The 13,009-nt window shown below is 40.9% G+C and overlaps 1 protein-coding gene across 1 annotated transcript in view; it reads left to right on the forward strand.

Annotated features, from left to right (window-relative positions):
• The window catches only part of LOC144772946 (adhesion G-protein coupled receptor G2-like), a 1,412,864-nt gene that overhangs the window by 1,102,567 nt on the left and 297,288 nt on the right, over positions 1 to 13,009 (forward strand). Inside the window, exons 24-25 of the mRNA XM_078657647.1 lie at positions 4,070 to 4,302; positions 9,240 to 9,432. Of these exons, the coding sequence (XP_078513773.1) occupies positions 4,070 to 4,302; positions 9,240 to 9,432 (426 nt within the window). The remainder of the gene's footprint in view (positions 1 to 4,069; positions 4,303 to 9,239; positions 9,433 to 13,009) is intronic.

Genomic DNA, 13,009 nt, shown 5'->3' on the forward strand with positions numbered 1-13,009 from the left:
GAGCCTGTAAACAAAATGGCAGCTGCAACTTTTCTCTCAGGTAGCGGCCATCCAACCATGGCCTTGCTTTGACGCAAGAATCTGCAGATCCACTATGGTTGATCCTCAGTGGATCTGCATTCCTAAATAGCTATATTTATTTTTCCTATAGTAACTCAAAAACTAATGAAGTGCTTTCCACCAAATCACAAAAAGGGCCAAGAGCTAGCTTTCTACCAAATTTGGTGTACTTCTGTCCAGTGAATCGGGCTGTAGTCATGTTCAAAATCCCTATGGGAAAATGCAAGGGGATAAAGCATTTTAGGACCGCACATTTTTTTAGGCCCCCTCTTGACAGATCACCCTCAAACTTTCTAGACAGCAGCTGAAGTGAGTGGGAAACTAGTTTTGAAATTTCGTAAAGATTCATCAAACAGCGCCAAAGTTATTGGTAAAAAAAACCTCTTTTTCTATGGAAACTAGATCCTAACTATAACTACCTACTGGCAACCACCAGTGGGTATATATACCTAACTATAACCTTCAAGCCTAACTACTTATTTAAATATAAATATATATAAACCATCTTGTACTACCTGAGGAAGGCGGAAGCTGAAATGTAGTGGAAATATATTTGTGTTTTTGGGTGAATCCATTTGTTTGAGTGACTTATTTCTTAGATATTTTATTTCTGTGTGACTCGTTGTGTCCTGGGGATCCAGATTTCTGCACTGGCTGGCTGTTTTTTTCTTGTGATCCTTCATCTTCAAGTGTATATATATATATACACACACACACATACACATACGCATACGCACACACACAGTAATGTAGATGATCATGATAAAGGTGCCTGATTTGCTATTGGTTTTCACTTTCACAATGTAATTTTAGTAGACATAGATTTTGCAACCAAAGTAATTGACTTATGAATATTAATATGCAATTTTGTCCCTAGAGCAATTGTTTACAATTTTCCTCCACCTTTTGTGATTTATTATGGATTGGCTTAGTTATTATAATATACAGTTTGTACTGTACCATGTTAAGTATTGCAAGAACATTGTGGGGAACCCTGGCAAGGTTGATACCCATTGACTTATGGGATATGTATGTCATGTCTCATGGATCTGGCATATCAACAAAGTTGATCACACGTCCCATGCGAGATTGTGATATATATGATTATATACACACTAATGAGTATATGACATAGGTTCTGAAAATTATGTTGATCATTTTAGGGCTTACAGTATACAATATTTATTCCCCATTTTGCAGCCTCAAAAGGAGCATTTACAGATATGAGGATTGTCATATACTCAACAAAATCATCATTCTAAACACGGTGACGATACATATTGTGATCCTGACCTGGTTTGACCTCTTTGAAGGTCCCATGTTTCTATTTGAAATACAATTGTATGCCCTAGTCATTTCCTCAATATTTCAATACCTACATTAGAGCATGCTGTCACTTTAACTCCATGATAACCATAGACATGATATTCACAATTAGTGTTTCAAGTCTGGGGTTTATGTGTAATTTATATATGACACCAATTTTTTACCAATTTTTTCATTTGCACATAGTCACTTTATTGATGGATACAATTGTACTGTGGCCCCCAGTACTTTAGTTATGGTTTTCAGTGAATGTGATGCATTTTGGATATTGAGCCATATTTTGCGCCTATAGGAGTATGTCTGTGACAGCTGCATTGCACATTACCTTATCAAACTCATCATAATATCATTGTTACAAAATGATATGTGATTGACTCTGGTGTTTATTGAGGTTTGTGCACAGGGTATTTTTTAAAATAACTGTTCGCCCCATTTTTTTTTTTTTCAGAGGTATTAACATCATGTAATTAATTTATTTACTGATTATGTACAGCAAGTTACATTGGATTTGGACTTTCAGATGGGATGTAAGGATTGTAAACATTTATCATAACTCACATATTTATCACTACTTTATAGCAATTTGAGTTACTCAAGAATATCAAAAGGCAAGTCGAAGTCGTGAGCGCCAGGGGGATTTGAAGTATCTGTTCGACTGGTTTCAACGTAGGGGCAGTGCAATAGTTTTCAGACTGTTTTTAAACGCTTTGGTGAAGGGGAATGGGTTGTCCAGTGGAGGGCGCAAGCCAAAACACGTGGACGCCCTGTTTATTGTGTTTCGTGCTTTTTTAAAATATTTTCTATAGAATAAATTTAACAACTACACTTCCTTGCTGGAGTCGGGTGCTCTCTGTGATGTGATCCTCCATCTGGTGCGGCGGTTGTCGGTCATTGAAAGTCCCAGAGAAGTGAGATAGATAGATGGATATATATATATATATATATATATATACATTTCAATGCTTACATTTACTTACCTATGTCCTTGAGATGTAATATCGCCCGATATAAAATCTGGAATACCTATCTGCGATGTAATGATCCCTGATGTACTTCCAGCTATGTAATGACTTCCAATTCAGTGCATGTGATGTAATGGCTCTCAATGTACTGCTTTGGGGGTACACCAATTTTAGCCACATAGTCAACAGACAATGTGAGCTGTGGCTCAGTAAATGCTTTTTAGAGACACGCACACGCACGTGATTCAGCAAATTAACACTCATAGGTGACATCTGCTGTGTCGTGTAGGTCAGGAGTTTGAATCCCCACAAGTAGACGTGCCTAGCCATCCTCTGAAGGCAGAAAATGGGATATCTTACATTTGGTAACAGTTATACATTTTATTTACTGCAAATAGATATGGGAGAATTGTGGTACAAAACGTTTTGTGAAAAGCAAGTCATTTTTAAAATATTATTATTATTGGTTAAAAAAAACTACCCGTTTGACATGGATTTTTAGATCTTGCCTACAGACAGCTTTAGATGTCTAGTCAGCCTTCCGTGTTCCAGAAAATCATTATAAAAATGGTTATACATAAATATATACATACAGAGGTTTTCAGTCATCACTCTTCCTAATTTTTAGTAGTTTGTTTTATTTAGCATTGGTTATAAACCGTTTGACAAAGGATACATGCATAGTAAAAACAAAAAAACACCTTAATATCCATCACTGATTCATTACTTCTCAGATGTCTATAATATATTTAGCATAAAAAGCAAGCAAGAATAGCAGGTCTCCACTGGTCCTTAGTTCAAACCAATCTTATCCTACTATTTCAAGCCAATTCGCTTACTCTGTGCTACATTACTCTCTCAAATCTTCCCCTGCCTATGATCAAAACTTCTCCTCCTTAGTATAATTCCTAATCATTAAAGAATACCACTTTCCTATTACTCCCCCATCCACGTCTTCTACCATTACCCCTATCTTTCTGCCTCTACACTGCAGTCTCATCTTACAGGCCACATTAATTTGGACAATTCTCCATTATTATCTCCTTGTGTATATTTACCATTTTTTGTTCAGAATGATCAGCCCTCTTAATTCATTGGTCTGTTGAAGTGGCATTCACATTTTCTTCTTCACACCACAGGCTACAGCCTGAGGCAGGCCACCCTACTTCAGCCATTTGAGCTCTTCACTGTGACAGTTGGCATATTGTTAGTGCACATGTGCACATCACCCCTAAAAAGAAGACCAGTTTAGTGCCAAGGCTGGTGGACCAATATCTGCTTTTTTTTCAAATTGTGTAATTTATTCCATACTGCATTTTACATTTAACACATACTGAATATGTTTACCAAAGAAAGAAAGAACACAAATTTCAGGTTACCAAGACTAAACCTACTGACTTTACTAACACTTGTTTGAATAATGTCAGCCGTGACTTTTCTCAGAACGGAAGCTTCCCAGCATCATGGATGTCACTGGCCCTGTTGCAGGCTGAAAGTATTTTATGGGGGGCATGGAGTTTTACAGGAATACTAATTTAATACACTACTTGGCACTATATGACTCAATTTTTTCTACAAATACCGTCCAACTTCTGTGATCAATGCTTGCTTTTTCCAATCCAGACAAAAAAATCTATTTGCTAATTAAAGATTTGTGTCATGTTGTTGATCTTAGTGAAAATACATCATCCTTCTGCCTTTTTTTCTGTTATTTTTTGCAGTTACGAAAAACAGACGATAGTTACGTGTGCCCCCGGTAATTCCAGCAACTCTGGTTCCAACTCCAACTCTGGTTCCAAACCTACCTCGGGTTCCAACACTAATTCTGTTTCCAGCACCAGCTCGGGTTCTAGTTTGGGTAACCCTATTTCATCCATTACTACCAAAGCTACCAGTTATGATGTTACAAGGAGCAAGTCAACCATACGCATCACATCCACTGCTGAAAATGCGGGTAAATATGAACGTTGGAGGGAAACGCGTGCAAAGCCAGTATTTTTCAAAAGTTATGTTAATTTTTCAAACAATCTGTTACAAATATCCGTTTGAAACAACTTTATTCTACAGAACTGCAGTAGCTGTGTTTTTTAGTTGTGAGTTGCTTTGAGTCAGATCATATACAATGAGCTTGGAACATGCTAGTTTTTGTCTTGTTGGTATCATTTGTTTGGTTCATAATGTTGGTGTATTGGTGCGTTAGTATATCGTAGTACTGTGCTAATGCTTTTTTTGTGTTTTCTTGTGTTGTTGGTTTGCGGGTGTTGTGTGCATTGTTGTGTAGTACCTCAACTACAGCTTGTCTGGTTATACATACACAAATACACTTGTCCCATAATACAACTACCACAAACAAACTTTCATGATGCAGTGGTGAAAGGTGTTTCGCGTAGTGGCCCAATAACCCACATAAGATTATAAAGGTTCTGTTAGAAATGGGATTTCTGGTTGGCTGAGGCTTGTGCCAAAGCCAGGCAGAAACCATCACTCTAGTCAGGTTAAGGGGGAAACACACTGTAGATAACCCCTGCTCACCCCCTTTGGTAGCTTGGCACGAGCGGACAGGCTTATCCCCAAGGCAATGTGTAAAGTATTTGCACTAACACTCACAGTAACACAGTGAAATACCACAAATGGACACACCAGTTATTATAAAAATATCAATATCTTTATATAGCTTAGGCATAAAAATCACTTGTACTCTCCACTTCTTTTAAAACTGTTATCTGGTGGATAAAGTTCACTGTGGTAATGTTCTCTTAGTGACAAACATATTGGTATGCACCAAAAACACTTGTGTGCTCTCTTTGTTACAGAATTAACTTGTAGCACTTTTCATGGTCTTTATCTATCCCAGAGAGTTCACTTGCAGCACTGTTCGTTAGCAGGTTTCCTTAAGACAGGAGAAATAAGAAATGCTCTCATCTGTGGTACCGCTCTGGGGAAGTGCGGTCAAAGTGCCCTGCAAAGCGTTTGTAGCTTTAGTGGCGTTGTGGCCCTTCCCTCCAGTTCACTCTTCGGTAGAACTGGTGCTTCTGTAAAAGGTGAGGCCCCCGCTGTACTGGTAGTCGGGAGGGCTGCCTTTCACGCTTACTTTGGCTCCCGATGCCCCTGCTGCACTTGTAGCCACCCCAGTGCGCTCGCACAGTCACCCATGGCCCCCACCAGTTCCAGGCTTCGCAGACTCCCACTCTACTGCGAGCCTTACCTCGGAGCTGATGTTTCTACTGCCCCAGGTGCCTCGGTCCAATTACAGCTGCTGCATTGAACGAGGCGGCCTTTCAGGTTTGGTGGAGTGGAGCAGTCTTCTGGATTCTGAGTGCGCTCTCTTCCTTAGTTCCGTGCTGACGTCCTGCTAGGCGACTCGCACACACCACGGCTGGGTGAAGCAGAAGAGTCTCATGGCCAAGCAACTCCTCGCAGCGGGGTCTGCTGCTGCGCTGGCTTCTCTGTTTACCCTGGTGATCACCGGCTGCAGATACGGGCTGGCGGCGGTGAATCCCACACAGCTCCTCGCAGCAAAGATCACGGAGATAGTCACGGGCGTCTGCTTGTAGGAAATGAAGGAAAGCCCTCCTCAGTAACCTGGGCTCCTTGTAGTACACCACCCGGGTATAAGCGCACGCACATAGTGCTTCTTGGAATCTTGGAAACTTTTGTGACCCTGTGTTTCGGTAACAGGAGGCCAGCTTTCCTCAGGCTCTTGGAGACTCTTAGGACACAGCACACAGCAAAGTCCTTCCTTCAAGCAGGTGGGGGGAACACAGCACACAGCAAAGTCCCCTGCCCCCTTCCTTAGTAGTAACAGCAAAGTGTAGGTCAGCCCTAGAACACACAGCAAGGGCAGTCTTCCTTTCCTGTCTCTGCAGCTGATCTTCTTTGGCAGGGATTCCTCTTGTTGGCAAAAGTAGTCTAATGTTCAGGGGTTTCAGCTCTCATATTTATAGCCCAAAAGTCTTTGTTCTTCGTGTGTGAGGGGTCCTGGACCCAGTCCAAACCAGTTCAGGGTGCATTATGCCAGTGCACCTCTCTTTCCTTTGTGAGTGTGGGGCAGGGCCATCAGACACACCACAGGAGGTGGAGCCAGCATTGTGGAAGGCAAGCACAGCCCTATTCAGACCCAGGTGCAACTTCTCATCACTCCAAATGCAGATGGGTCTATTCAGCCTAGTGCTGACTCACCCAGCCTCCTGCAGCCACCCCAAGCCCCTGTCATTCACAAACCAGACAGTCAATACACAAACGGGCAGAGGCACACAGAAAGATTGAATAAGAAAACAGCCACTTTCCAAAAGTGCTATTTTCAAGCACAGAATTTAAAAACCATCCTCCCTAAAAGATGTGTACACCGGCCAGGACAACATGGCAATTAGCAACCGCACAGAGGCACTGCGGTGGCAGGCCTGAGCCACCATTTAAGGGCTACTCACGTGGGCGGCACAATGAGTGCTGCAGGCCCACTAGTAGTATTTTAATTACCAGCCCTGGCACACTCAGTGCCCTTTACTAGGGACCTTACAGGTAAAACAAATATGTAATCGTGGATAACCAATCATCATATCAATTTACAGGGAGAGCATATGCACTTTAGTACTGATCAGCTGTGCTAAAGTGCCCAGAGTCCTATAGCCAACAACCACAGGTCAGAAAAAACATGGGAGGAAGAAGCAAAAGGTTTGTGGATAACCCTGCAAAAAGGGCCATTTTCAACAGGTTCCTAAATCCATCCTACGTTGTGGGCAGCAGTTCCCCCTAAAAGATGCCATTACAGGAGAGCACTTCATTTTGCTGTATTGTCATTTCACAGTTACAGGGGAGCCATATTAGGAGGAAGGAAGTGCTTCATGGTTGTACAGCTAAGTTTTATATAGATCACAATGCATCAAAGTAACTAGAAGTATTGGATTCCTTTGGTCAGCGTACTTCTTCTCGTTATATCTGGGGAGAAAACCTTCATACGGACCTCAGTGCAACTACTATCTCTGTGTATGATTGTTACAACAGGCCAAGGAAAAACGTATTGGAAAGCTGAGTTGTTATGCTAGCTTTCAAGAAAGGTTCCCAGTCCACCCCAATTGTGAACAAATGATTGTCAAAACTCAATGAAGCATTACTTTTGTTTGCCTTTTGGCCACTCGATTGACCATTTGCTTCAATACTTACAACATGGCATGAAGCAGTTTTCTGCATGGCCAAATATTGTTCGACATGTGACTGAGATAGTGGTTATGGCCAATAGAATGTGGGGTGCCTCTAGCTTCTCCCCAAGTCCTGGGCCCTAATGTAAATGAGACTGCATCTCCGCCATACATAATTATGAATTATTCCTTCTTTTCCACTGTGTACAGTGCATAAGTTTCAGTAAATATAACAAAATGCATAGTTCTGACTATTGGAGGCAACATTACTTGCTTGACTTAAATTGTCCTTCTTCGGAAATGTGAAGTGTGATTTTACAGTGTTAAGAATGCTGCAACAGATGCAATGTTTTTCTGACCCCCACCCCTCCCCTCCCACTGTTTGGAAAGGAAGGTAGGTGTGTCTAAAGCATTGTCTAATATATTTGACAAGGACAGGTGCAATGTGAATGGTGCATCCTGCGGATGTATGACTGAGTATGTAAGGTGTGAAAGGTTGTTCAATTTTAGCAAAAGAACTGTGGGTGAGAATATCAGAGAGTACTGCCCAAAAAGCAGCCTTGTGAACCTTGCACTATGTCACCTACGTGAGAGTTGTAGCAGAGAACATCTCTGTTTAGGACCACTCTTGACTGGAGTAGGCTCACATTTTGAAGTATGTGCCAACCCTTGGTAGACCTAAGACCCGGACGGTGATCTGGCACTAGGCTACGACTGAGATAAGATCAAGCATATTCCCCAGGATCATACATGCCTGAGCTCATCCTAAATTATTAAAAAGGGATGAGTGGCAGCGGAAGGAGGGAATATTTCAGTACCTGCGCAGGCTGATTTCTGTGTATTCAGTAAGTGTAAGGCATGCTGCAAGTCATCACTGTCAAAGCTACCGACCCAGGTGGGTGAGTTAAGGGCAGTGGGTAGAATTAATGTTCGCACACAGACATTGGCATGATTTCCAGAAGGGAATTCTAGGCCTAGGCTGTTGTTTAGGTTGACCCGTAAGGGGCATTGGAATTAGTAACTCCACACATGCTTGAATATATGGATTTCCAATTCACAATTAGTTGGGCTACTGCTCCAGAGAAGGTGTAGGGCTATGCACTACTAGGAAAGAAGACTGTGTCCCTATCTGGAATCATGAGCTTCTTACCAAGTACATGTGTGAGCCACGGATGTTACTTTCCCAAATGAGAGGTTATGTCTACCCGTCTTTCTACATAGCCGTACATATCATCTACTTATTACCTGCTGCAACAATGGCTTGTGTAAATAAATCATTCTATCATTTTCAGACGTGTATAGACAGCTTCCTGGTCACCAATAACAAGATGGAGTCACTAAGTATTTTTGTGCGAATGAAAATAGTTTATGACCCAGAAATACATGATGCATGCCGGCCAATACATGCAGTCCTTGTAATGTACAGGATAACGGAAAAACCTAGATTTGCTGCCAGAGGTCGATAATTATCACAAAAGTTAGTAACTAAGGCTACACAGACTTCAATGTTTTGGTATGGACTACGGCAACTCCATGTTAGACAGTAATATTTCTGAGGCAGTTGATAATTCATCTGATGCAAATGCTCTAGGATGCTGTGATCCTCACCCTGGCAGACAAGCATACACAATACATTGGTAATTGAAAAAGAGGTTATGTTCAGGAAATGTGACACCACATAATGACTTACTAGTATTTGAAACGATAAAGTACGGGAAATGTCTCTAGACACTGACTTGTTTGTATTTTTCTACAGAAGAAAACCTTGATGACTTGAATGACTTACTGAATTCCACCAACCTTAATGCTTCTATTGTTGACCAAGTTGTGTCCCGTATGGAAAGTATTGTAGCAGGAAACATACAGCCGAAAATGGCAGGCATGTTGGTTGGTGTGGTGAGCAACTTTCTGAACGTTGCACCGGTTCTCCTGGCCCCAGTTTCACAACGGTATGTCCTTATGTGACGTCCTTTCCGAATTCCTTGTCAAAATATTAAAAGATGTTTGTTATGTTGGCTAATTGTATAATGCTTTATGTGACCCTACGATTACCTCTAAGACCTGGCGGCAGGGACCAGAGAGCTCGAAAGAAGGGACCAGGAGAGTGTAAAAGAGTAACGACAAGGGGGAATGAAGGAGAGCTGTGAATAGTGTGGGTATACCAAAATGCTAGCACCTCACAAAATGCAACAATACTTCATTTTGAGCAGCAAGCCTTGGGCATCCCGCCAGCAGATATAGAGGGAGAACTGAATACAAGAAGAGAAACAGAACTTTTGACTGAAGATAAAAGAGGTTATAGCTTAAAAATCCAGGTCTTTATGAAGTTGTAAAACTCATCACATTTAGTTCAGTGTGTAGACACGGGGTGAATCATTACAGACTTTGGTGTAATGATGGAAACGGATCTAGCACCTTAAATCACTGAAAGGGCTTTAAGCACCAGAAAAGGGGATATGAAGGAGCAAAATATTCGATCCTGGGTATACCATAGGAATTTAGAAATCAGAATTTCAAGGGTCTTTTGGTGCACAAACGTATGTAGAATTGTCACAGCTTTGAAAGAGAGCCTGCTGTGGATGGGAAGACAGTGTAGAGATCCAAGCATCGTTGTAAGGGGCTCTTGTCTCGAGAGGCCAGTGGCAAGCTAGGCATCAACATTCTTCATTAGCTGAAGGGTATAAAAATCACCAAATCTCTAGTCTCCTAGAGTCTAATTATTCTGTGGAGGGGATAGGGTTTTTTAGGATACAGGTTGTTTCCCCCTTGCTTAAACATTTATCACAAAAGGGTAGCCTATAATTCAATTCAATTCAAAATTACTTTATTTGGTTACTGTACAAAGTAAACCATAAAGCACAGTTCATAAAATCACATAAAAACAATGCCTAGGGTTCTTTTTCTTATTTGACAAATATACATATTATTATATCACAATTGATTTCTGTTGTATCATTTTTTTTAAAGCAGTAATAGAGGCAATGGTATATTCATTATCAAGATATTGTCATGCCAGAAATGCAGGACGACATTGTCTCAGTCCCTGTCATTTTAACACTGGCATGATCTATCTTTTTCTGGGAATGAGATAAGGTTTACAAAAAAACAGGATATGTAGGGAAGATTGTGAAGAAACTTCATCACACAGGCATTTACATAAGATTCTGGACCAATCGTTATGTTCAGGAAAGCTTAGCGCTCTATGAATAATGTTCAATCTAAAGCGCGTTAACAGAAATCTCTCATAATCGCTGAAAAACTAGTAAAACATATGGTTGTATGTTATCGAAGGCCAGGGTAAGATAATGTGACTGGACCGTTGGTTTCTTCATTTCAGACAAAGATCTCATTTCGCTCAGATACCTCATACAACTGACCGTAAGTTTGTTTCTAGTCAAATTACACATGGTATGTGGGTCCTTATAGTATTCTTGAAGTCCCAGACAACCTAAGAATTTTTTTACATATTCCAGCCATCTGATATGTTTTACGCCCTCCAGCCCCAGAATATCTTTTAAAATTTGACGATTAAAAGCAGTCCACACCCTTTGCCATAGAAGGACTGGCTGAATCCTAATCACATCCTTCAGATAGGGCAGACCAAGTTCAGTGTGGCAATTAAAATTAGGTGTACTGTAAGGTACTGATAAAAGGAATTTGAGGAATGTGTTTTCTACCGTCAGTAATAATTTTACGTTAGCGATGCCCCATATACCCGCTCCATAACTGGCAATCGCAACACATTTCTCTTTTTAACTGTGGAGTAATTACCCTGGAGATTGTTTACCCAATTTGCAACTAAAATTGGATAACGCCATCACTGATTTGCTGAACAACAGCCTTCTTAATCCGACTGGTCTAGTCCAAGTACCTGCTTCATCAAATAAAATCCCTAAATAGGAAAAAGTTTTGGTGCATTCTATAGCCTTACTGTAGATAAAAATACTCTTGCTCTTTTAAAGAGATCCGTTGCCGCAGTTCATTGCAAAGGTTTTTGTACAGTTTGTCAGCCCCAGGTTAGACATAAAATTAGTAAAAGAAGTAACTCACCTTTGAAGGCTGAGAGGCATGCGGACCATAAGGACCGCATCATCTGCATATAAGAGTGCAGGAATAGGGTAGCCTATAACAATATTCATCCAGTCACCACCTTTGTGTTTCCTTAATGTCCAGTAATGTCAGAGTCTTGGTAGTATGACAGACAAAACGTAACACATACACATCCCTACTTGCCAGTCATTTTGGCATACATTTATTAATTCCCTTAGTAGCACTTCATAATACCCTACTGGGTATGCCCCTATAGTCAAACTCATTCCGAGGGTTCCATGATCCTGGTAAACCTATTTGTCCACTGCTCTGTCCCACACTGACATAACTGGGCACGACATTGAGGAAACACAAATAATTGTATGGGGCATCTGCAAGAGTCCAGACGAAAGACCCTAAACCTTAGTGGCCTAACCACGAAGGCTGAAACATGTTGACTTTAAGAATTATCACCAGTGAGAAGGAGGTGTTAATAACCTTAGCCACCTGGTTTTCCAAGTGAAGATTTGAGTAAATGTAGATACTAAGGTTATGAACTGCCATAGTAGAATGAGGTACTTGAGACCAGACAACACTGTTTCAATCAGAACCATCTTAGATGGCAAGCAGGTGTTCTTATTTTGCCGCACGAAGCTAGAGAAAGTTGATGGACATCCGCCACCAAATTATGGCCAGGCACTTGGTCAAATACTCGGCATCCTTATTGACGTTCTCTACATTGATTGATATGATAGGCTAAAGATGATCCGAGAGGATTTTGTGGTCCTGTGACCCTATTAATCTAAAATGGGTTTTGGAATTAATTTCTTCATAGCAAAATACAATGATTGTCACTGTTCTTACTGTTATGATACAGAAATCACTTACTTTGAATGACATGGCGCTGAATTGCCGGTAGAATTTTCCATAGCTTTTGATGAGGTGAATCATATGTCACTTGGGTACAGGCTATCCATCTTGGGAGGTCCTTGCATATTGGTGGTTATAGTCCAAGTCCTTTATACTTAGGAGAGGGCAAGAACAGGAGTGAGTAATCTGAAATGGGTGCTCTATACCATCTTCTATGGAGATAATCAGGGCTCATTCCTAGCTCCTTATTGGGTCTATCTGCGTAGTCTCGCTTGGAACAGGCATCCAGAACCTTCCGTGCTTGGCAGAGTTCTTGTTCATGCTCTTAATATGCCAATGTTATATTTTCCAGTCTTACATACTTGTTAATCATAGAAAAATCATTTGACAATAACCTTAAAGGCCATTGGCATATGGCATATATTGGCCAAATAGCGATTGTGATGTTTTAGTGATGTCAATCCACAAGAAGTGTCTACATTTAGTTCCCTGTTGATGCTCCGGGATAAAAAAAAAAAGTTTGTGTAATTCCAGTAAAATATCTGAAAATCTCCTGATGGCTCCCACTTGTCAGAAACCAAGTTACTACAAATTTTACTCTCCAGGCTAACTTTCTGGCGTCTGCAT

This window comes from Lissotriton helveticus, chromosome 8 (genome assembly GCF_964261635.1).
Source record: "Lissotriton helveticus chromosome 8, aLisHel1.1, whole genome shotgun sequence".
In the NCBI taxonomy this organism is placed as follows: Eukaryota; Metazoa; Chordata; class Amphibia; order Caudata; family Salamandridae; genus Lissotriton; species Lissotriton helveticus.